This window comes from Lycorma delicatula, chromosome 8 (assembly GCF_047948215.1).
Source record: "Lycorma delicatula isolate Av1 chromosome 8, ASM4794821v1, whole genome shotgun sequence".
Classification (NCBI taxonomy): domain Eukaryota; kingdom Metazoa; phylum Arthropoda; class Insecta; order Hemiptera; family Fulgoridae; genus Lycorma; species Lycorma delicatula.
In genome coordinates this window covers 89315011-89342262 of record NC_134462.1, presented here as the reverse complement: position 1 = coordinate 89342262, position 27252 = coordinate 89315011, and the positions used below count along the sequence as shown (strand labels likewise).

The window sequence follows — 27252 nt, the reverse complement described above, 5'->3', positions numbered from 1 at the left end:
AAATTATAAATTCTCTACATTTCAAGATACTAAACTAAACTAAATACTAAACTCATCATTCTTCTTGAGTTGAAACTAATAATATTATAAAATCTGGAAATATTATAATGAGAATTAAAATACTTTCAGATTTCTGTGATCGAAAATCAGCTTCTTTTTATATCTGATTTGATTTTACACTATCAAATGAACAAGTTTTATAAAAAACAAAGTTTAACAAAGAAAATAATTTTTTTTCTTTTTTTATAAAGAAAAAACTAATGTATCTGTTAAAATCAGGTGATTAATTTCAATGGTTATACAAGGGATGTTCAATTATTAACAAGACAAATTGAAATAGAGAAAAAATGGTTCATTCAGTGACAATGAAACTTTTTGAGGATCAAGTTGGCAACCTTGGGAAAACATTTAATCAGCTGTCTGATCATAATTAATTTAAAAATAACCTCTTTTGTTGATTTCAGAATGTCAGCTCTGCTTGAAACATGTACACCGGAGGAGTAACATTCAGAGATAAGATTTCTGGTATCAGAAGATGTGAAATGGGTGGAAATTTACTTAAAGAATGTTGAAACAGTTTGGTGAAAAAGCCGTTTGAATCCAAACGGCTAGGCTAAGTCTTGAGTAGAAACATCCAGATTCACCCAGCAAAAAGAAATTCAAAACACACATCAGCTGGTAAAGTGGTGTTGACAGTCTTCTTGGACTTGCAAGGCCGAATTTTTAGTGACTATTTAGAACAGTATACTACGAAAAATGAGTACTATTCTAACACGTTCCAACAGAAAGTGAGAGCTGAATTAAGGCGAAAACATCAGGGTGTTATCTCAAAAGGTGTGATTCTCTTTCATAATAACTTGCAATTCCACACTGCTCAGAGAACGGGAGAAATGCTCCAGAAGCTGGGTGGGAGGTGTTGCCACATCCTTCTTACAGTCCAGAACTTGTCCCATCCAATTTTCATTTGTTTGGCTCGCTGAAAGACTTTTTACATAGCGAGAAGTTTGACAACAATGAAACGGTAAAAAAAAAGGCGGTTCAAGAATACTTCAGGCAGCAAGGTAAAGACTTCTATGCTGCAGGAATCAGAAAGCTCACAGAATGTTGGGACAAGTGTCTAAGTGTTGCTGGAGACTATGTTGAAACGTAGTGTAAATTTCATTGTCATTGGATAAATTGTCTTTTGTTTACATCAATTTGTCTTGTTAATTATTGAACATTTCTTGTATACACTAGAAAATTATAGCCATTTGAATACAAATGCAATTTGAATACAAATTTCAAATTCTTTAAACATCCAATCATCTTAATGATAAAAGAAAAGATGCTCCTCCTACATTTAACAGATTAAAGCTGGTTTAATATTCATTCACGATTAAATAACTTTTCTTTTTTTTTTTTTAATTTTTAACAGTTCACATTCCTTCATGCTGCAATTTTTTTCTTATTCCCAGTGATTAAGGGAACATCCAAAGGAGATGATTTCCAATGATAGATGAGAAAAATCTGAAAATATTATAACTAAGTGAAATAACTTAATCTGGAAAATTTAAGTGAACTTAATGCTATGCCAAAAATTCTTTTCAAAAATGTTTTGAAGATTGGAAGAGACATTGGCATAAGTGTGTTGCATCTTTGAAGGGGACAACAATACCAATATGAACATTATTTTTGAGAAAAATTAAAATCCTTAATTTTTTTTTATCAAAACTCAAATAACTTTACAAAAACATTTACAATGCAATCAAAATATTTATTTATTTTTTTTATTCAATACAGGCTACTGTCCAATTAACGCTACTCAAAACTGATAAATTTTCAGGTATGTTAAAATTACATAGCATGAAGTTTGAATTAAGAACGTTCTGGATGAAAGATGGGAGAACACTCTCCCACTCACACTCATGAAGGTGTGCACACCAACAAAAGACACCACAGTTCATTCCACATTTTGGTAGTGGAGAATGTAATCCCCTTCAATTTTTACTGTGTACATTAAATTCACGTGTTACAAACTATGAATAATAAAACCTACAGTGAATAATAAACCCTAACTACGAATAATAAAACCAACTATGAATAATAATAACAAAATCACACCTACCAGAACAAATGATTTTCAATCATTGATATCATAGCATGGCTGACATTCTTTTGTGAATTGTCAAGACCTACATCAAGATCTTTTCCAAATTTTTGTCCCAGTTCTTTAATTATAACTGAACTGTCTGCAATTTCTTCACCGTTCAATTCAACAAACGGTAACTGGCCCTTTTTGGAACGATACTTCATCTTATGGTCAACATTCTGTAAAAAAAATAAATTATTCATTCTTAATATATATATAGAGCGACCATTAAAATTACTACAAAACTCATTAGATAATATATGGTTACATTAAAAAAAAGGGATCAGCAAAGTGTGAAACAGGAGGCTAAAGAATAAAAACAATTATAAATAATTCTTCCCCTGGTAACAAGTCTATACCCCCAATAAAGCTACCCCACTCCTTTTATGATGAGAAATGAATTTTTGAAGCGTGTGAAAAATTTATGACCGACTGTGATTTGAACCTGGATCCTTTTGGACAAAAGGTAGAAAAACCTATAACCACCACAGATACTGACAATAATTTTTTGAAATCAATGTTTTAAAATGTTATTTTTATTTTTCCCACATCTGACATTATATATTCCACAAATGATTTAATGATAACTCATTCTTAAACTGATAAACCATCATAAATAAAAAGGCAACTTATACCAGTTTTATTTTTATCATACGAAACATAATTTCTTGCTACTCTCTGAGCTTCCATAGGTTTATTGAACTGGGAGGAGGAATTTGAAGGATTTTCACAGGTAGACATCCTTCTTGTCAACAGCAGAATTTATCATCCTGCTGATTTATACAAAGAGATAAACTAACATTGTTATGATCACTGACAATTTTTTTTAATGATTAAAAAACGTAATTTTCTTTCTTTGGCAAACCAATGCACATAATTTACTTCAAACAAGCTGTATTTTTATTTTAACTTTTCTCAAAATATATGGTTTTGGATGCTAAAATTTTCTGATAATTTAATAAATATATGCGTGAAAAATACACACATATTGTGGCTAAAAATCTTTCCTTAATAAAAGAAGAAATTTAAACATTAGAATTACTGAATTAAAAAATCTGATGTGGACTACACATGAGTTCTTTGTATGCCAATTAAATTACATCTACACAATGTTTAAAAAAGGAAAAGTACACAAAATTTTATTTCATTAAAAAATTCTGTTTTTTCATTTTTTTTTGTTATTGAATTATTATTCATTGCAAAATTTTTTTACAATGAGATTAATAATTAATAATAAATCAATATATTTAAATTACAAAATAAAAAGTAACAAAAAAAAAGTAAGATGAAGTCTGATTCGTACCGATGTGCCTTCCCCTAAGATCCAGTATTTCATTAATTAAAATTTTATTTAGCTATTACTCCAATGAAAATGCTATTGAACCAATGAAAATAAATACCACTTTTGATATATTGTTGAAAAGCTCTAAATGAGGGCTTATTACTGCAGTTAAGAAAAACTCCAAAATCTACATTTTTTTTTTGCAATCAAAAGGGGAGGTGCACGACTAGATGTTACAACAATCCTAAACCCAAAATTTTAACATCCTATGGCTAATCATGTTTGAGTTATGCGAGATACGTACATACACATACATACTGATGTCATGCTGAAACTAGTCAAAATGAAATTTTCATTGAAATTTCAAAACCAAAATTTTTCGCAACAGAATACTTCCTTTAGTTCGTACAAGGAAGTAAAAATTACAAGAAAAGAAACTTTCAAAATATTAACCAACTTTATTAATTATACTACTGATGGTGTTAGCCGATTTATGTAACTGACAAACAGTAACCCATAAAGATAATAAAATTTAATAATAACTTTTAAAGATGATTTACTCAAATACAGAAGACAGGTTATCCATTCTGCAGATGAATGTATATACACAGATAAAATAAATGAGGGGAGCACATAACATAATATCGAGCACTACTATTAGTATAATCAATCACACAAATCGTATCACAATGAACACTACGATCAGCAAGGAGAGAATTTTGGGGGGAAAAGGGAATGGGGCCAGAGAATAATGGGAATAAACACATTTCGCACTGCGCTGTTGTTGCATTAGTCATAAAACATCAGTGGAATGAAGTAGGTGACAAATCTTCCACTTCCGTAACACAACATACATTCAATCACCTTCACAAATTTATGCACATGTTTACATCAAATATCATTAATCTTAAATTCAATAGACAAAGCAGGCAATACATTAAAAATAAACATTACTTATTAAAACTTTTAATCATTGAACATAATTTTCAATAGCTAATTATAAGAAAATATTGAACATCAGTAAAAGTGCTTAACAAATTTTATCAAATATACATTTGAAAAATGAGTGATTACAAAGTCTAGCATTATATGATCGATTGGCTTTACAGCTGTTAGGCTGATTTTATACAACTCATTACCACAAATTAGCTGATTAAGATGCTGAAGTTCTAAGGTTCAAATCTCAGTAAAGGCAGTTACTTTTATACAGATTTGAACACTAGACAGTGGATACCTGGGTGTTCTTTGGTAGTTGGGTTTCTCTTAACCACACATATCAGGAACGGTCGACCTGAGACTGTACAAGACTACAGTTAATTTACATTCTTACATATCATCCTCATTCATCCTTTGAAGTAATACCTAACGGTGGTTCCTGAGACTAAACTGAATTAAAAGAGGCTTATTTTGTAGTGACTGAACATAAAATAGGATTCACAAATAAAGGTAGCTGTTCAGAACCACTGTACACGTATTCTAAGATCCCTGTACTATCACTATCAACCTAAAAAGATCTGACCTATACCCAAACAACCAAACATGATAACAAATAATGAAAAAAAAAGAGATATATAGTGAGAAAGCATGATATTCCCATGAAAGGAATACAAGACATGACAAATGCACCACTCAAAGGATATCTTCATAAGATTACACCTTACTCAGGAGTAGAGTATATTTATCCCAAAAGTAAAGCACCATTTGAAGAAGAACATGACATATTCTTACAATTGTGGAAAAATTTACTAAAAATATAAATAAATTGTGTGAAATTTATAATTTTTAATTCAGTTATTTACATAAACACAAAATAAAACCTTAAGAAATTTAAATTTAAATAGGCAATCACAACTTTTTTTAACTTTTTATAATTACAGTTACCTTTTTTTAAATAAATAAATCAACGTAATCAAATTTGGATAAAGTTATCTCCAATAAAAAGATATTACAACAATATCTTAACAAAATATGATACGGCTACAGCTATCAACAAGATAAACAAACAAAACACTGTTTACAAAAAAAAATTCAAATAATAGATACAACACGGTTTAGCGCTATTCACTCACTTTTTGTAAATTTATTATAAAATTAAAGTAATAGTTTTAGTTAACATTTTTATCCTGTTAATTTTTTAAGTGAAAAGAATCTAAAAAAAATGCAAAAACTGTGAATTTAAAACAATTAATTTTAACACTAATCGATTTTTATGAAAGTATAATCCATTGTTCTCATTATTATCCAGTTCAAAAAACCCTTATTATTTACACAGAAAAATTAATGTACAATATGAATAGTGTGCTGTACAAATTCATAATCGATACTGGCTGTCAACAGAAGTTATATTAAAAATTACATTGTTGACATTGGCTCTGAACTTTGGTAAATTAAGCGTTTAATTATTTATGATGTTTTAAGAGAATAATTTACAATACCCTAATCGGTTTTTCTAACGATAACAATAAAAGCTAGCAAAAGTTTTGACGCTTCAAGATAATGACAGTTCTCAGTTAAACTGATTAGTACATCTGTTTCTAATGTATTTGAAAATTTTCTGAACTATCAGAGACAACGAGGTGAAACTTCAAGACATCTTTCAGAATTATTATCCTAAAAGGTATTGCAAATTTGATCTGATTTTTTCCAGGTAATGCTTTGTGACACAGTATTCTATTATAAACTATGTACTGGCTCAATAAAAATTCAAAATTAAATATACCCTTAACACTTGTGCTTTGAACTTGACTATAAACGTAATAAGGACAGCCAATGAATGCAGCTTTGAATACAATGAGCAATGAATAACTGGACAAATGCAATTCAATGATTTAACTAAAAATAACAAAACATTCAAATGATTTTTCCTTGTAAGACAATTCCTGAAGTTTGAGGTTTAACTAACATTACATAAATCCTGTCTCGACAACATACAAGGGAGACATTTATAGTTCATATATTATTTTTCTCATATTTCATAAGAAATATATACTTATGAACAACCTGTATAATTCAGAAGACTTATTTGTAAATTTTCAAGCTCCAAAAATTAGAATGTAAAATGTAAAGAAAAAAAATTAAAAGAGAAACAATTCGTTCTATGAGAGATCTGTGAAGTCATGCCAATCAATTAAAAATAATGCAACAAGTTTCATAATCTGATGTAACAAGATGACATGCAACACTGAAATGTTTAATGTAGAATAAAAAAAAAGATACTAATCTACACGTATTAAAACTGATATTTTTATATAAAACTAAGGTAGAATTATGAAGATAAAATGATTTCTGAAAAAACCTTTATGAACTTTTTTTTTGTGATACAATCCATCTGGAGCTTAAATTTTATTTAATTAACATTAAAATATAAAAAAAAATTAATGTGAACACCACATGATTTCCTTGTACGCCTATTAAATTACATATACACATTTTTTTTAAATGAAAAGTACATAAAATTCTATTTCATTAATAACTTCTGATATTTTCATTTTTTTTTTTATTGACTTATTATTTATTGTAAACATTTTTACAATCGGAGGTTAATAAATAAATAAATTAAAAAAAAAAGAAGAGATTATGTTGGATTTCAACCAATGTGCCTTCTCTTGTAAGATCTAAATATTTCATTAATTCAAATTTTATTAAATTCAGGAACCAATGAAAAATAACTACCATTTATATTTTATTATATTTATTTATTATTTATTGTTGAAAAGCTCTCAATGAGGGCTTACTACTGCAGTTAAGAAAAGTCCAAAATACAAATTTTTTGGACACTTTTGGTACAGTCGATTGAAATCGAAAGGGGAGGTGCACAACTAGATGTTATAACAGTCCAAATCCAAAATTTCAACATCCTACCGATAATCGTTTTTGTGTTATGCAAGATACATACGTACGTACAGACGTCACGCCGAAACTAGTGAAAACAGATTATGGGATAGTCAAATTCGATATTTCCGTTGAAATCTGAAAACCGAAATTTTTCGCGATCATAATACTTCCTTTATTTCGTAAAAGGAAATAAAAAACAGTAATTATTCAATTTTTCAACGACCAAAATCGAACACTCCCTTAAATACGGCTTTTATCTTAGAAATTAATAAAAAAAAACTATTGGAAAAAATGAGTGTCATTCGTGTTAGCTGGATAATCCTCAGTCATTAAAACATTTTTTGAAATTTAAAAAATTGTTATTCGAAACGAAATAGAAAATGTGTGTGGTCCCAAAACTATATAAATTGTTCGACAAAGGAGACTTTTTCGGCTAATCTCTCTGTACACAATAAAACCATTTAACTCGTTTAAATGTGTTCGTTTCAGAAGATCCAGGTGTACCCACTTAAACTGTATAATATTTAATCGAACAGAAATTAATCATAAATTTAAATCGTCTTCATATAAATAAAAGCATCACAAGTACAAGTAAAATGTCAAAAGAGCTACAACGAAACAGCGACGGGTATAATAATTCAATTTTCAAACCGTTCAACAGAAGATGTGTTTTAGACTGTAGTAACGTCAGATCATATAGTATATACGATGTAAGTATAGGGTAAGAGTAATGTTGCATTATAATCAAATCAACAGACACGGAACAAGAAGAAAAGTCTGAAGTGTGCTGAAGGGTAAAATCGATGTACGTTGAGTTGAAGAGCTTGCTGTGCTGGAGGTGACAAAAACTTGGTTGGTTTGTAATAGAAGGTAAAATTAAGAAGGGGTGAGTGAGTGAGAGAGAGATATTTGTGAGTAAATATATATATATATTATCGAGTGTAAGAACAAGTGTTCCTCTAGCTGTGTGCTGTATGGCACAGGGGGTTGTGATGGTAACCATGGCAACAGGGTTAGTTCGTATGGAGGAGTCGAGTCACCATCATATTGATCGGGCACCGACCGCGCCCCAGCTTTGTATATATACAGAGCGAACAAGCGGGCCGACCGACGAACGGCGAGCGACAACTAGTTTCAAAGCGTCCGCCCGGCTGACATTCTTCATTCTCTCTCCTTGTATACATAATATAATAATATTATTTATTACATTATCAACAAGCCTGCCCGGTCAAATACTTTCATTCTTTCCTTTCTTTTATACATACGTTAATTCTCTTCTTCGTCTTTCTCAGGACAATTTTGTAGTCCATTGTCGTACTATTGATGAGCTCAATAAGCGACCTTCGAGCCGGTTTAAGGTCGCCGACCTGACCGTGTGTCCGTTTGTATACGTACGTACTTTTAAAATACGTCCTCAAACGTCGTTCAACGGCAACGGAGACTAAATCCCGAAACCGGTCACGGGCAGCTGATTTTGCAATCTAAGATTAACACAAAAATTATACGTGCAAATAACAAAAATCACCTGATCGAACCGAAAATGGAGGGAAGATGAAAAAATTTATTTAATTTATAATCGTAGCCTAATCACTCAATATCAAATATTCGCTAAAACCGTATTGAAAACGACTGACCCTTTCGGAACTTATACCTACTTTGGAACCTTCTATTCATTTTAATCTATTACAAATTACAAATTTCGTTTCTTATATACATGTTAAATCCTATCCACACACTTTTGAGGATGACAATATGAAAATTAAATTTTTTTTGCTAATTTTCTTAAAAATGTTTTTGAATGTTATCGACCCGATGATACTCTCTAAACTACGAATAAATAAGCGAAGAATTATTTAAAAATATAAAAGCACCAAGTAGTTTGTGACATCTGCATAAATAAAAATTTAATTAAAATTTTATATTAAATATTAAAAATCAATAACGTAAGATATATATCTCCGAGTGAAACAAACGTACACGTTTTGTAAAGGGGAGGAGAAACGGCAACACGCCGGTCAACCCTGTGCGTGGCTGAGCAGGGTTAATGACCTTACAACTTATCCTGCCGCCCTACATACCACTAAAAGTGGGGTACAAATCCATACATCAACGACGAGCTCAGTAGACAGGAAAATAAATTTATAAATAACAATATCGCGCCCATACCTTGTAATAACTACTGATATAAAGAGAAAATGAATTAAATCCTATAACTTTATGTATAAATATATAATTTTACGTATGGATTTACATATTGATACCAAAATTGCAGGACTTGGGCGTGTCATATGACGTTTAAACAGATTATTTCAGAAGTTTAAAGAGTTCATGGACAAGGGGAACGTTTTTTTTTCTTAAAATGGGCATTATCTATAAAAAAAATCCAGCTGATTGTTCTCCATTAAAAAATGCTATCCAGCGATGTCACGGACGGAACTACTCCTGGATTCGGACTCCAGAAACTTATTCATTTGGGTACATTTTTCGATTTCGTTTATCATCTTAATCGATACATTTTTTTAATCATTCTATCTAAGAACTTAGTTAGCATGATATGTATAAGGAAATTTTATTTTGGTATTTATTCATAAATCATAAAGGTGATTCATAAAAATAAACTTATCCGTTTACGATTTATGAGAAATTCTTTACATTGGCGAAATGGTTCACTAAATTGGGAAAAAATTGGTTAACATAGATTAAAATATGGAGTATAATCATGAATTTTGAACGGTTTGGGCGATCCAAAAATTTAAAAATATTCTGAACAAATTTTTTACATCTTTACATCTGGTAAAACTATCTTTCATACATTAATGTTTGATATTTTGTAAAATTTATCTACTAGACGAATTTCCCTTTATATATATATTTTTTAAAGAAAACTAATTTTTCCAAAATTAAGGCCCATTCAGAAAAATTAATAAAATGTAATTACGACTGATACCGGAAAATTTACTTTAGTTACACAAGTCTTACTCTTTAGTACATTTTAACAGTTTTACTTCTGCAATCAACCATTGTACCTTTGGACACACTTATACAATTTTTCTTAGGATACCAAAGATTATTCCACAATTACTTGAACAAAACAAGAAAGACTGCAAACTAAAGAAAAAAATAATTCAGCTAATAAATCACAAATATTTAATAATCAAAACACCATTAAGTTAAAACTAAAAGAAATTTACAAATTTTCGTATATACTTGCATATATAGGTGATTCAGGAAGGAAGAAAAGTAATTTTTTATTTTGTTTTTAATAATAAAAGTTTTTTGTAATTGACAGTTTATTTTTACAATCATACGTGAAATTTTTGGTTGAAAGTAACATGTCAGGGGACCATCCAATGATAGTCCCCCTCAAATATAACATTAACAATATAATATACTTCACCTCTCATGACGCAAACGAAGCAATAACAAAAACAAAGAACTTTATACTTGTCTTATTTATTGCGCCATTTTGTTAATTCAAGACTACCGATTAAAACTGTTACGACTAGCGGTCATGCTAATGTCTTTTGTCAATGGGACTGAATTATATATTACCTGTAAATAAACGCTGACATTACATTAAATTCGGTTTTGTATTTAATCACTGTTTATTATTATTACTGATATTTATTACTATTATTATTTTAGTTGTAATTACTACGGGTTATTATTTATTGATTATTGTCGTTTATTAGTCTTATTGCCATTGTTATTATTGATTTATCTTATTTTAATTACGTTACTAAACTAATAAATTGCAATTATATAAACATCTTCAATTGCCAATCCCTCAATATCCTGATCGAATCGCAAACACTCGACAATACTTTAAAAGAAAGACAACAATCATCCCGTTTGAATAATCTACTTTTTTTAAAATTATATTTGGAATAAATCTCGTTTATTAATTTATAAGTATCAAAAAAAAATTTCATGTATTTTTTTTTTTTTTTTAATTTTTCATCACAACATTTTCCTCCAAATTTCTAAATGCCTGTTGTAATGATAGATTTTATTTGAAATGTATCAAAACAATTTTCAAACATAATTAAAAAATAATTTAACTTATCACTTCGGCACCGATGAAAGAAAATTAATTAATTAAATTTTCAATCCGAATAACATATTACACTGTTTGTCAAACTTATAACGAGTCATTTAAAAAGAAAAATAACCTCATCGATGATCAATTCGTTTATTTTTTTTTGTATTCACTTCGTTAACTGCACACTTTATATTAATAAAAACAATTTGAAAAAAACTGACATTAAAATCTTTATTACGTTTTTTCCAGGGCGAACAAACTAGTGACATTACTTATTATCATTACCATCAACTGAAAATAGCAAGTAAAAAAAAAGCGCTTTGCAGTTAAACTAAACGATTCTTCTGATACTCTTAATGATCCACAAGAGACATTTTTACTAGTAGTGGCATAAAAAAAAGAAGAAGTTGTAAAGAAACTCCCACAACAAAACAAATATCACACATCGAATTGATGTACAATTCTATCATTCTCAGAAAATAATTACAACAAACTAATATATATATGTAAAACATAAAATTCCCATGCGGAGTTACCAATCTCCCATCGAGCGCCTCCCCATGAGGTGCTCACAAAATAAAACTATAAGCAATAGAGAACGGAGATATAAATGGCTTTCAACGAGAATAAAAAAACAAATAATGTGTATTCAAATTCACACAAAAGCCTAAAATTTTTCAATATGTTTATTTAGGTGAAATAATCGCTTAGAAAACTACCAATATTTTTTTCTAGTTTGAATTTTCGAGCACATTATCCAAGTACTTACAATTTTCAATTGTATCTTAGCAAAAAATAATTTCAGAGAAACCTGTTTACATTTAAAAAAGTAGGATTTCATCGTTATACCTCTACGCTTTAACAGTAGAAGAAAAGATGATTAAGAGGTAAATATTTTCATCGACATCATCAAAATAGATACTACTCGAACTTCCAACATGTTTTAAGTAATTAGAATCGCTTGCACACTAATATTCGTGAAATCAACTGTTGGCGCGAGATAAAAAAGAAGAATGCAGACCGGCCCGATATCACGGACTGGAATCCGACCCGACCGAATCTAGCAGAAGAAATGCAATAATGAAGACAGCCAGAGTGAAAAAAGTTTCCTAACTTTATCTCGCAGATCAACCATCCTCCTTCCCTAAATCTTAAAATTATGTCACCGCCAACGGCTCCCTCCGGAAAGGGGAGCGGATTGCTTCCTCCCAATACTAGGGCCCCCGAAAGGCGCATTCCTGCTAGGTCGGAAGGCTATAGCATCGAAAGGACTTCAGGGGACAGACTGAAGTGGAATCACGCCGGGAGAACGAAGCTTATACACGGCTAGTCTCACGAAGGCCAGCCCCGTTCAAACAAATTCTCTTCAGCCTAAATGATCGGAACGCAGCAAATAATTCCGTCCGTAAATACAACAAAATAATTATAACCACCACTAAATAAATAATTACCCGTCCGATAAAAAAAATTAAAGAAGCAAGGAATTTTTTTCCTGGTTCTGCGACTAGTAAGGAGAAACAAATTCTCCCGCTATCCTCGCGTTCCGTTCAAAAACGTATCCAAAATTCAGTTTTTTGCTCTTGACTCTAACTGCGGTTCCAGTGAACCGATTCGCTTGAAAACTCAATAGAGCTCTATTCTCAGCAGGTTTACATCACTAAACTTCATCAAAATCGGTTAAAAATTACGCCTATTAAAACTAGCTGAAATTATACCGAAAACCCCGCTTTTTTTTATCTCCGGTTCTTATGAACCGATTCGCTTGAAAATCAATAGGGCTCTATTCCTCCTAGTAGGTTTACATCACCCCACCAAGTTTCACCAAAATCTGTTAAGATTGCGTCCGGTAGAGCGGAGGAAAAAATCTGATACGTAAATACTTATATGAACAACATGACCGGGCGCAGTAGCGATTTCCAAATTCTTTAGAAATCCGTTAAAAATTTATTTATCGGGATTCCAAACAAACAACGGCATAAACATTAAACTAAAATAAAATTATCATACATATTACATGTCGCAGGTTATGAATCTGCCGTACTCGTTTAATGAATGATAATAACATTTCCATTACTTTTACAACACAGTAATAAAAATAATACGCCCAATTATTAAGTTAATAAAATAACAATACTTAATATCACGCTGGATTTTGACAATCGAATAAAATAATAATAATAATTACGTTAACCAGTAACAGTAAAATATAACTTATACGGTTACGAAGGACATGATGAAATTGATGTCGACCAAACAAAACCCGTTATTTATTTCATTTCATTTTTAACATACGACTAATTACAATTACGCAAATTAAAAATATAACAAATCTGTCATAATCGGATACAACAGATTTATTTTACGGTAATATTAAAATTAGTTAGCATCAACAACGGAATGATAAACGTCTCGGCAGCTTTTCACCAGAAGTATCCGGGTCAAATCCTCAACAGGTATTACAACGTCAGGCATACAACGTTACAGGCATTATTACAACGTCCCGTACTGTATTTCCACGCAAAAGCTTCGAGCTAAGGCAGTGAATTAATCATCTTAAGAAAGAAAATTAATATAATATAGTACATGCTAAAATAAAAGTAATATAGAATCATCCCCTAAAACGTATTTTAAAAATAACAGCAGAGGGCAAAAATCTTTTAAATAAACCAAATTTATAGAAAAATGAGATTACAGTTAATGCTGTATAACTCTTTTTAATTGAAGACATAATTTTTAAAAACGTACGCCTGTAATTAATCTTGATATTAGGATTATTAGGAAAAAATAAACTGAATTAAAAGCTAAGAATAAAACATTACAAAATTGATAATACAGCAAGCGCAGACAGTAAACAAGAGAAAGAAAAAAAAGAGTGAAGGGGTGGTTATTATATATATCGCCAGCAAACATAGGTGTATTTTACACTGAACACGTAATTTACGGGATAAAAATCCCGCGAGTAAACCGGGATAGAATTAGTACAAACAGGAAAATGAATTTACAGACGATACAACGAAACGGGTAGGAAACGGAGAAATAGAAAAGTGGAAACGGAGAGAGAAAAATTCTGTATACGAGAGAAGAGGGGTCGGATTGTCCCAGAGGACTACCATGTCAATGCCCTCAGCTCCGGTAAGGTTTACAGCGCACTCGCCAACCTGGAAATTCAGGGGGTTTTCCACACCGCCACCGACCCTCTTATCTGTATGGTACACTACCAACAACCCGCCGCCCCTTCTCGATACACAGACCGATATAGAAATTTTATACACTTATAAAGATTAACCTTTATTTTATTAAGACCTATAAAATATTTAAAAAAAACAAAAAAACATTAATTATTATTTATTTATAACTTGAAAACGTTAATAAACCGTTTTGTACGAAACGAATGAAGAATCGTTTAAACAGTTATTAAATTCTTTTAATTGTTCCTCGTTTTTACCCTACTACCTAACTAATATTAACAAAATTATTATAGATTTTATTAATTCATTATTTACAGGAGGCAGACGCTCGATGATAATACGGTAGCTACTATAGTATAAAATGGTGAAAAATACGTCAGATACTATTCGGAAATCTAGCTCAAAAATAAATCGTTAAAAAACAATTAAGCAGTAATAAAATAAAAAAACAAAAATAGCAGTATTTTGAAAGCTAAAAAAGAATTGCATTGTTTATTCAATTTCATGATCGTACGGTTTTAAGTGATCTTAGATGAAGAATCACAAGTTACAACTGGAAACGATACAATCATTCTTAAGAGAAATCTGTATTTCATGCCAAATTTTTTAGATAAATCAGAAATAAAATGGTTTGCAATTAAATTCTTAACGGAGCCAATTAAAACTTAACGCACTGAAATATATATATACAAACAGTCCACCAAATGACACCATCATTCTTTTCACTACGAAGACTTGACGTATAGAGAAGACATCAATAATGCCAAGGAAAGCAAATCTTTGTAACGAAAATCTTGTATTCCACGCGCTTTACGAGAATTAGTTATAATAAAGAACGAGGGTAAAATTAATATTTCTTATGAAACGAAAAATTAAGAAAAAAATGAAAATACTTCTTGTTTAAAACAAAATAAATCACAAAAATTAAATACATATTGTATCTTAAACAAAATATGCTTTTCAACTAAATAATAAGTCACAGGTAACCCACATTATATTAAAGATGATTCCTAAATGTTAAGGGAAGGGTTAGAGTGAATAGAATATATCATCAAACAGTTTAACCGGAGAGATCAGTTGATGTGTAACGCTGGTCAACAATTTAAACGAGGTATTGCATTACATTTTAATATACAAATAAACAAGAGTGTAAACATATCTCTAAAAATCGTAATAAATCACCAAAACTGTCATTTTACAAGGGAAGGGCACAATTTCATTAAATAAAGATATGAAGCTGAAACATATATTGGCTGAGAAAATAATTATCACTCGCGTAACAGCAAAAAAGATGATGTTTTCATTTTCTGTTTTTTTTTTTTAATTGTAAAAAATCATTTTACACAGCTTTATAAAAAAATAAATAAATGCAATAAAATAAAAATAGGGTCATTTATCGATTGGTATGGCCTATTGTAATGGGATGTTGTGTAAAAGAATGAAAATCAAACATACTAAGAAATCGTAAAATATTTTTGTTAAAAGGAACATTCTAATAATTTAAAAAATAAAAACTATATCACTTTCGTTAGATTAAGCCTAAATCAAATATATCTGATTTGAGAAGACCCCATTTTAGGATCTTTATAATCCTGAAATAATAAAAACGTAATAAGATCGATTATATTATTATATCAGGTTAAAAGAAGTTAAGGGTTAAAAGAAAAAAAGGGTTAAGTTTTATAAATAAGCTAAATTACGTTTTAAATTGATACAAAATGGTAGAAATCTCTAACAGAGTTAAAAATGAATAACTAAAGTACGAGTAATAAAGGAGTTAAATAGACAAATAGCTAATGATGAAATTACAAAATATTAGCTCAAAGAATTTATAAAATTATAAATCGTAATTTTTTTTTTTTAATAAGGTTTTGGAATATTAAAGAAATAGATTTGCCGTTTTAAGTAGATTAAAAATTATTAAAACAATTGTACTGATAAATATACTTATCGCAGCAGACTTCAGAGATGCGGAAGTAACATCAATAAACAACAAACACTAGAATACATTAGGTGTAGACATTATTAATTCTCGCTTTATAAGTCAATAGCACTATTAAATTATTTTCGTCTATTACTTTATATTTATTTGCTTTGTCGTCTAGATAGCGCTGTAGTTATAGAAGGTAAAAGTATTGTAATCGATCCAATTTGGGCATATGCTGTTTAACCCGTTTGACGTTGACGTTTTGACACCTAAGGAACCAAAAACCGGTTGGAAATTTTTCGGATGTTAATGTACGCGTGTATGTTCTGTGTTGGCTCTAAATCATCTTATATCTACAGAACTACGGATCTATTTTGACCAAACTAGGTCAGGTTACTTCTATTTATGGGGCATTGATGCCGTTAAATGTTCAACTTAAAAGATCAAGGGGATGAGGCTGTAGAACAAAGTCACAATCAATATCGAGATTTCGCCTGATTAAGGTCATATTTTTCTTAGGCACATCTGTTAACAATAAAAAAAAAAATTACCAAAAACGTTTTGCAAAATCTTTTACCCCCCACCTTAAAAAATGCTATAAATTACTGCTATGTTGTGACGTCACAGGTGAGCGGTCGTCATCATCATTCACTAAAGGCTATGCCTTGTCGATTTAGCCACGTCACTCTCATCTCCGCTTCTCTCTTCAAGTCGTTATATAAACCAAGGCCCATTCTTCTTTAACATTATTGATGATGGTTGCTTTCAGTCTACCTCTAGGTTTTTTTACCCAAAACCTTGTCCTCAAATATATTCGTCAAGAACTGGTCATGTCGTAGTGTAGGTCCTGTCAATTTCTCTCTTCTTCCTCGTAATACGCATTTTTTAGTCGCAATAATCAGAAAAGGGGAAATCATATTACTTATTCGTGGTAATTTTATTCTTCATTTTTATAGTTTTTAAGAATTTTTATAGTTTTACTAATATGGTTTTGGCATTTTAGAAAAACTAAAACAGCTCCCTCCTCAGGTATTTATCACCAAAATAATCCAATGCAGATTTAGGTCGAAATTCCAGGCGTAAAGAGTCAAAGTAAGTTTAACTATATATAAAAGATATTACCATAACAAAAGCCGACGATAAAACTTTTTGCAAACGATTAAATCAGATTCAAAATTTCAATTTCAGTTTTATAATATAACTATAAAGCGTAACTGACGATAAGTAAATAAACGAAGCAAAAGTGCTATGAATAATTTGTTTTTCAATGAATCTATTAAAGTTACAACGGCGAAAATCATAGGAAAACAAAACAAAGCTTTTAAGTGCACACGCCAGACCCCTATCCAAGTATATACTTACAATATATACCCGGTACAACATATACGTGTGCGCTTATGCAAGCGCGCGCACACGCAAAACTCAAATGTAATACAACAGATTTCATATCGACGACGGAATGAATGTAATTCATAAATATAAATGTTGGTCGCCGTCAAATTTAGGGACAGAAGTAGAAGAGATATAAGCCGTCAAAGAGGGGTGAGACACCCGATATGGACAGCTGTGTCCTCCCCCATCGCCGTCCTGATACACCCTTCCGATAGCAGTTGGTCGTCTCGCGTCACGCTATATTCCCTTCTCTTCCATTCCGCTTCTAACTAAATAACTAAAACCTTTCCGTTCCACTAAAACTGGAATTACCTATCTATACACCCTTCTCGCAAACTAATACACAAATGAAACCGTATAAAAACTGTAATACCGATCTCCTCATTTTTTCCTGTCTTAACGAACAATTCTTTAGTATTAATTTTAATTTAATCACCTTAAAATACAATTATTATGTAAAATTCAAATATTCAGATATTGTTAAATAAATTTTATTTCATTTTAAACGCTACTAATTTATGAAATAAAGAAAAAGGGTTGTCGCTGACGAATTTTCTTTAATAGATAATGAAAAATTAGAAACTGTTTTAAAATTGTTTTATTTTCCGTTTATCCGTTATTTTTGTGAGTTTAAATTACAAAGAAGTAAAAATTTATTAAGTACATTACACGAAAATACCAAAAGATTCTAAAAAAAAAAAACGAAACTTACATGCACACTGAATTTGACCGCTCTGTAAGTCTTCTAATCGACTAAACAATCAAGGACTAATAATAATCTCTAAATGCATATTGGGCAGTAGAGTTGAATAACGACCACTCCCACCCAAAAAAAATTATCTGAACCGAGATTTCCAAATTATCACTTAATGAATATAATAATCTAATTTACATTCTTCTCTTTTAGAATAGTGTAACTACATTTCGTTTTGCTTATAAACAAAAACAATTTTTTTTAAAATTAAAACGTAATATTATTTTTTATTTTTTTAACGAACGGACAGGCAGGCATTTCCATAATTTATAAAAATTATAATATACTGGTATCATGTACAAACAAAAATAAACGGAGGATTCACAAATTATTTGTTTTTTAATTTTACTGTTATGATCCACAGACAAGCTTCGAACAATCCCAACAAGGATGATGAAATGATGGACGAAAAATGATAAGCCCTGAACAAAACTCAAACCAGACTAGTCATCTAGAAACAAAATACTAACCATTACACCAAATGTTGGCTAGCTATTCTTATTTGACAACATATTTTTAATCGAGTTCAAAAAAAAGTGTATTCAATTCGACCATATATACATTTTTGCTTTAGATACGTTTAAATAATCAGAAACCTTACTATTAAGGAGGTACTGTACACCTCATATAAATAATGCTAATTTTAGCCTCGTTCACCTACCTTTTCTCAGCCACTATAAAAGATAGACTGCATTAGGTTTTTATTATATACAAAAATCTGTTTACATAATGATACAATAGGACTACGAATGCCTGGTAAAAATGGCAAGTCTATCATTTATAGTTTTTGAGAAAAAGATACATCAATATTGAAAAATGTGATTTCCTAGAAACCGCATTTAAAGTTAGACTAACTATTCAAAAAGAAGTTCTTGGTAGTTTACTTTATAAAAACAATCCTGCACCATATGTTTTCTGCTTCTATCTGTAACAACATAAGTAGTAGAATACTGAGAGTTATATTATAATCTTCATTACTAAAAGAACTTGTTGAAGAATTTAATTTAAAGCAAGAAGATGAAATTCCAGAATTATTGAGGTCAGTCGCATTGTAACTTTCATCGCCGGTCAAATTCTGTTCTGTTGTAGCATTTGAAACTAATATTTTTTATGTCGGTTTCCAAGAAATGTCCTTTTCTTAAGTAATTTTTAACTCCTACCCATCAATTGTATATAATTAGTCAAGTGGGTACGTGATATTCACAAAATATAACTTACAAACACAATAACTCAACCCTACTCATGAGAAACATAACCTTATTATTAAATGAATCGCTGCCAACTACAAACTAAAATTAAAGTCTATAAAAAAATTCAATAAAAAACATAATTACATTCTTACTAATAAATGTGTAATAATAAGTGACGAAGCGCGTAACAATAATTCTACAAACAAAAACTGAAATTCGAAAGAATGGCATCGTTTACTTAAAAAATTAATAAAAATATTTCTAGTTGACAGAGACACAATTTTGGTGGCATTGGAAAAGGGAATTTTAAATTAAAAATTTATCTCGAGTTAAAACCCAAAATAATAATCTTTTTAACATTTTCCAGTACAGTTTCCCCTTAAAAAGCTGTACCGTTTTAAATGATTCTTTTTTATTTTGTAATTATCATCGCTTAGTAGTAAACTACCGTAGAGTAATGTTATATATAGTTTAATGTAATTCTAATTCTACTAAGTATTTTTGTTCTAAAATTCAACAAAATTTATTAAAAAAATCAATAACATAATTTTACACAATTCAAAAAGCCTTAATTCACGTTCTGCAAACTGCTAAATCGGTTTTCGCCTTTCCGTTTCTCGCAAACGGGGTTTTCACCTACGGACAGCATTATTTTGTAAGGCTACTCATATTTTAAGAAAAATAAAAAGTTTAAAATAAATTAATTTAAAAAAAACCCCGACTTAAAAATTATATTAACAATAAAACATAATATTTTCAATTCCTTAAATTGTGATTTGTTTGAAGTCAGTCTCAAATTAACCTTTTGATATTTGTTTGAAAAAAAAATCAAAATTTAAATACCTGAAATTTATTTTATTTACTTATTCATATTCATCTAAACTATAAATACATCAAACATCTTTTCTTTATAGATTAGGTTTTATTTACAACATATATCCACCCATCAAGTATTTAATGAGTCAGGGTTTTCTACATCCTACAATTATAGTTTTGCTAATCATAAAATCTCAAAGATACCTCCAGAGATCAAGCGTACAATTTTAAAACTGAAATAATATTACTTGAATGTTGACTTTCTAATCTAATTTCCGATAAAAAAAGATAATATTAATCTACAGTTTAATTTGTTACAAGATAATTAAATAAAAAGAATAATTAAACAGGAAATGAAATAACACAAATAAAAATTAGAACGGATGAAGACAACAGTCTTATTTGAGGTAAGTGACCTATAAAAATTTAACACGTTTGTGATAGTACTTCACATAAACACAACTAAAATTACAATGATAATTATAACAATTACAGATTAATAAATAAAAGAAAACTAATTATTCTTATTTTCAATATAAACAGCCTATATATATATATATATATATATATATATACAGGTAACAAAAACACAATTAAGAAAAAGTGAGTTAACGCGAAATTTTTATTAGAGTTAAAATAAATAACAAAATTATAAAAATATATGACCTAATATGGTAAAATATAATAATGAAAAAATAAGATTATTTCGTAGTTTAGGAAACGTCTAAGTTGGATCGTCGGAGGGCGTTTCGAAGGACGGGCTCTCGGATGGACGCCTAGGGAGTCTGCGTACATGTGGGGGTCGTCGCCTGGGAGTAATAAGTTCGGGGATACTCCTCTTATGCGTCCGATGGTGGCTTGTGGTAAGTATGTTGTACGTCAGCGACTGTTTATGAGTGTATGTGTGTTGAGGAATGTGTCTATGATGCGATTGTGTGTGTTTGTGTGTGTGTGTGTGTGTGTGTGTGTGCGCGTGTATAGTGTGCGATTGGTGTGTTGCTGTTGTATGCTGAAGTAAGTTTTGACTAATGTAGTTTGTGTTGAGGGGATCTATGTGACTAGTGATGTGTAGCGACGCGTGTAGTTTGTAGTTGCTGTTACGTTGTGCTGCGTGCGTGGTGAGCTTTTGCCTCATGTGATCTTATTCGTGCGTGGTGTTTGATTGTGTGTGGGCATATTACCACCCCCTGATGAAATGCGCACCAGTTGTACCAGGAAGGGGTAGCCAAAAGTGGAGGTTTAGTCGGTAGTGCGCAGGAATACATACGCACCTAATATCAAATTGCGGAACCTAGCAAGTCCGACGCTGCTCCGGCGCCCGTAAATGGGGTTCCACCTCTTCAACAAAAAAAGAAAGAAAAAGAACGTTTGAGTTTTTAATATAATAAAAAAAAAAATTTACAACAATATGTTGAACTTTCCCAGAATTGTATACAGCGTAAAATGTTGAAATTTTATACAGCAATTTTATAATACAATCTACGCTAAATAAAAAATTATATGTGCGTAACTCCGTTATTCAGAAAAAAAGAAGGAGTTTTTACAATTTAAAAATTCACCCTTTACCTTCACTACTGTGATAAAAGGTTGAAAACTACTTACAACCAGATAAGGCCTGATTTATGAAAATAGGAAATGAAAAAAAAATTTAAGCGTTATGGTGAAAAGAGTTAAAAATTAATTGACAATTTGTGGTTAAAAAAAAACAAATCTATTACTATTTTAGCAGTAAGAAAATTTATTACCCTCCGTAAATCGCATCTTATAAGTGAGTGACTTTAACATTTTTTCAAACCATTTTAATGGAGTGTTAAAAAAAAATTTCAATGGATATTATATTTTTATAATACTTCCGAAGATGTTACCATTAGCTTATTTTAAGGTTATGCTACACCGTCCTCGAGATATGTATTCAAATAACAAACTAATAGATACACACATTTTGTAATAATTTCAAAGTTTTTGTGAAAAAAAAAACAAAGGAAGGAAACTACTTTTTACCGATAACTATCCAGTTTTATTTAATGAAAGAAAAAATCTTTAGTAGACAACATATGACTTTCTTTACGCCTATTAAATTACATATACATTACATAAACATATTTTTAAAAGAACATAAAATTTTATTTTATTAATAACTTCTGATATTTTTTCATATACATATATATTTTTATTGTTGTTATTGAAATATTATTTATTATAATTTTTTTTTTTTACAATCACAGGTTAATAACCATAATAAATCAAAATATTTAAAAAGGAAATGAAGTCTCATTCGAACCGATGTGCCTTCCTCTTGTAAGATCCAAATATTTCATTAATTAAAATTTTATTTGGCTATAAATCTGAAACCAATGAAAATAAGTACCACTTATGATATATTGTTGAAAAGTTCTCAATGAGGGTTTATTACTGCAGTTAAGAAAAAGTCCAAAATTCAAAATTTTTTAATTTGTTTTGGTCCAATCAAAAGGGAACGTGCACAACTAGATGTTACAACAGTCCTAAATCCAAAATTTCAACATCCTACCGCTAATTGTTTTTGTTATGCGAGATACATACGTACATATAGACGTCACGCTGAAACTAGTCAAAATGGGTATTTCCGTTGAAATCTGAAAACCGGTATTTTTCGCAATCACAATACTTCCTTTATTTCGTACAAGGAAGTAAAAATAAAATATATCGATTATGGTGCACAAATTACTTTACTTAAGAAAGATAAAACCAAATGCCTAATTACAGTAATTAATTATTATTATTATTATTATTTTAAATACAAGAGATAAATCTATTATTAATGGGTTACAAATACTAATGCCGATTCAGGATTCGTTGAAAGCATTAGACAAGGCACGAAAATAAAAAAATATTCCGATACGTATAAAAACTACATTTGGTAATATTTAATACACGGCAAATAATCCCTTTGAAAAACAAATAACCGTACAATAAGTATTACCATAACGTGTGGCTATCTATGAAACGACAAAAAAATGAATAATTCCTCGACGGAACAGCCGCCCCTTTCAATAGTAGTGGGGCGTCGACTGATGATTTAAGGTCGATACAAAATTTGAAGCTAATATATTTTAGTGCTGCGCAGCTGAAAGCGGCAGAAAATTTCATCTCTGTTTTTCGAGGAAATGTTTTTCCTTATCCCTTTTCTTTTTATAACGAATATATAAAAATAAAACGATAAAAGTTAGCAAGAAACAGAGGCGAACGTAAATTTTTGACGACTTAAAAAACCTAACCTATCTATCTATATATATATATATATATATACATAAAAGGTAATGTTTGTATATGTCTCCAATGTAGACTAAAAGACTACTGGACCGACTTACGCGCGGTTTTTTGCAAAAGGGAAAATGGTCCGCGTTGTCTGGAGAAAGTTTAAAGCTATTGAAATTCTCGATCTGACCAGTATAAAGAAAGTTAGGGGTATTTTGAACAGACTACTTGTTTGGAGGGTAGTTTGAATTAAATCCGATAGATAGTGCTGTTGTTTTGCCAGTTGGATTTATTTACATTCTGACTTTTATAAAGTGAAAGGTTAAATTTTGTGAAGTTCCGTAATGTTCAGTTTTTTAATGTTTTATAAAACTTTCAATTGTGTTCATTAAAAAAAAACCCGCGCACGCGCACGCACACACTCAAATCTAGCAATAGTGAAGCACTGCCGGGTCAGCTAGTTTTATATAAATTTTAAATCAGAATTAACTTTTTAGCTCTTGGAAATTTTTTAATTATGATGCGTTATATTGCAAAGTTCAGAATGCCTGATCATATAATTTTTTTTTTGTTTCTTTATTTTTACTAAGATTGTTTTTACACTTGTTAATTCAAACATTATTTGTTTTAAATATATGATTATTTAACATTTTTAATTTACTTCTAATATATACATAACGAACGAGGTGTGGCTATTAAATAACGAGACTAATGCTGTTAAATATTTTATATTAAATTTATACATATTTAGTTATTATCCCCTTCAATATACACCTCCTCCTTTATCCCTGCAACGCTCCATGCGAATTTTCCATTGTTCGAAACAGTGCTGGTAGTCTTCTTCTGTGAGCGCTTTCATGACGAGTGCCGCTTTTTCTCACAGCTTCAACGACCTGAAATCTTGTCCCTTCTAATGCAGATTTGACCTTGGGGAACATATAAAAGTCGCATGGTGCCAGGTCAGGCGAATAAGGCGGATGGTCTAACACTAGGATGTTATACTCGGTAAGAAACGTCTTGACAGACAATGCAGTGTGAGCCCGTGCGTTCTCTTTATGAAGAACCCACGACTTGTTCTTCCATAATTCGGGTCATTTTTTCTTATTTTTTCACGGTGTTGAGCAAGGATCTCAAGGTAGTAATGATGATTAATAGTCTGTTCAGGAACCCAGTGAAGGTCCACAATCCCATGAATATCGAAAAAACAATCATCATCGCTTTGAATTTTGATTTACACATTCGGGCTGTTTTAGCTTTTTGTGAAGTTGGGACCTTCCAATGCATGGATTGACGCTTAGTTTCTGAATCATAAGTGAAAAACCAAGATTCATATCACATGTTATGACTCTTTCCAAGTTTGGGTCATTTTCGGGAGCATTCAAAGTGTCAGAACAAACATTATCACGAGCTTCTTTTTCTTCGACTGTGAGAATTTTAAGTACCGTTTTCGCGCACCGTTTTGCATGTTAAAATTGTTATGTAAAATTTGCCTTACGCATTCATTATCAAATCCTACAATTTCAGTAATCGCACGAATAGTTAACCGACGGTCATATCGGATCAATTACCAATTTTTTCAATATTTTTATCCATTTTTGACCTGAAAGGGCGACCCGAGCGAACATCATTTTCAACGTCTTCTCGACCATCTTGGAAACGTTTAAACCACTCAAAATCCCGCGCATGTGATAAACATTCATTGCCATATACCTTTTTTAATAAAAGATAAATTTCAGTAGCGGTTTTACTAAGTTTCATATGAAATTTCACAATTCTTTGCTCTTATAAAACAAAATATTTTGGGCAAAACAAAGAAATAGATTTATCCAAACGAAGGCCACGGCCAAAGTAATACGAGGTGTGTAATACGAAAAAGATTGGTAACACTGCGAGCGATCTGGCAACGCTGTGTCTACCGGTCTGTGCTAGACCGGTTTGTTCATCCCTTCCACATGCTCAGTACGAGTTTCAACTCCGTTCAACCAACACATTATTTTTGACAGCGCCATCAGTGTAGTTGTGGTTTTGTTGTGTTAAGAAAATGGAGAATCTGAATTTAGAGCGACGTTGTGCAATCAAGTTTTGTGTTAAATTTGGGAAATCCGCGAGTGTGACCTTTGAAAAGTTGAAACAGGCCTATGGGGAACATTGCTTATCAAGAGCACAAGTTTTTTGCTGACATAAATCATTTTTGGAAGGCCGAGAACACGTTGAAGATCAACCTCGCTCAGAGAGACCTTCAACTTCAAAATCTAAGGAAACGTTGAGCGTGTGAGGGTTCTTGTGAGATCAGACCGTCGCTTAACAATAAGGATTTTGAGTGAACAGTTAAATTTAAACGCTTTCACAGTACATCAAATTTTGACAGACGATTTGGACATGCGAAAGGTTTGTGTGAAATTGGTGCCGAAAAACCTCACAACGGAACAGAAGGACAATCGAAGAAATCTATACGTTGATCTTGAGAGGATCGATAATGACCAAGAATTCTTCAATCGTGTGATCACAGGTGATGAATCCTGGATATTTGAGTACGATCCTGAAACAAAGCGGCAAAGCGAAGAGTGACACACTCCGTCATCTCCTCGACCGAAAAAAGTCAAATGAGAAAATCAAAGATCAAAACCATGCCGATTTGCTTTTTTGACAGTAGGGGTATCGTGCATAAAGAATTTGTTCCTGCAGGATAAATCGCAATAACAGGGACAATGATATTACAGAGCTAAACAATAATAGCTAGATCGGAATTTGCAAATCGAGTATACAACTACATAGCTGAATTAGTGCCGAATACTAGTACGAAAGGATTGTTTGATAAGTGAAAAAATGTTCAATACGTTAATTATGTGCAACACTTAACAAAGATAACATTACATTAAAAAAAAAAGTAGCCAGTTGGGTACACGACACTGTTTTCAAGGAAAACTAAAATCTTGTCAGCAGCAAAGTATAAAATGAGATCTTAAGAATAAAACATCTTACGCCCCCGACTAACTGTAATGCGGTTACAAGTCAAGGAAGTAGCACAACCTTTTAAAGAGCTTTCTTATTCTTCTTAATAAACCGATATACATTAAAAAAAAACGTTAAATTTTAATCTTTACCTCAAATATTACCCGTAAAATCAAACTCCGTTTGGTATAAGTAAGTGATAATTAAATGATTAAGATACTTTCGATAAACAAGAAAAAGTCATTCTGAAAAAATAACAAATGTAAACCTCGCACGCCTATCTAAAAGTAAAATAAAACATTACATTTTGGGGGAGAAAAAGTAAAAACAAGTTGTTTTTATTCATAAAAGATTACCCCAATGTAGAACAGAACACCCCGTCAACTACTTGTGTGTATATATATTCTTATGTGTGTGTATGTGTGTATATATATATATATATATATATATATATATATATATATATACGGTTCAGCGTCAGTTGTTTAATTCAAAAAACAGGTCAGGTTA

The 27252-nt window shown here is 30.8% G+C and overlaps 1 protein-coding gene across 1 annotated transcript in view; it reads right to left on the bottom strand.

The window, feature by feature from the left end:
• fax (failed axon connections) overlaps positions 1 to 27252 on the bottom strand; it is a 224372-nt gene that overhangs the window by 15655 nt on the left and 181465 nt on the right. The window contains exon 2 of the mRNA XM_075372463.1: positions 2105 to 2307. Within this exon, the coding sequence (XP_075228578.1) occupies positions 2105 to 2307 (203 nt within the window). The remainder of the gene's footprint in view (positions 1 to 2104; positions 2308 to 27252) is intronic.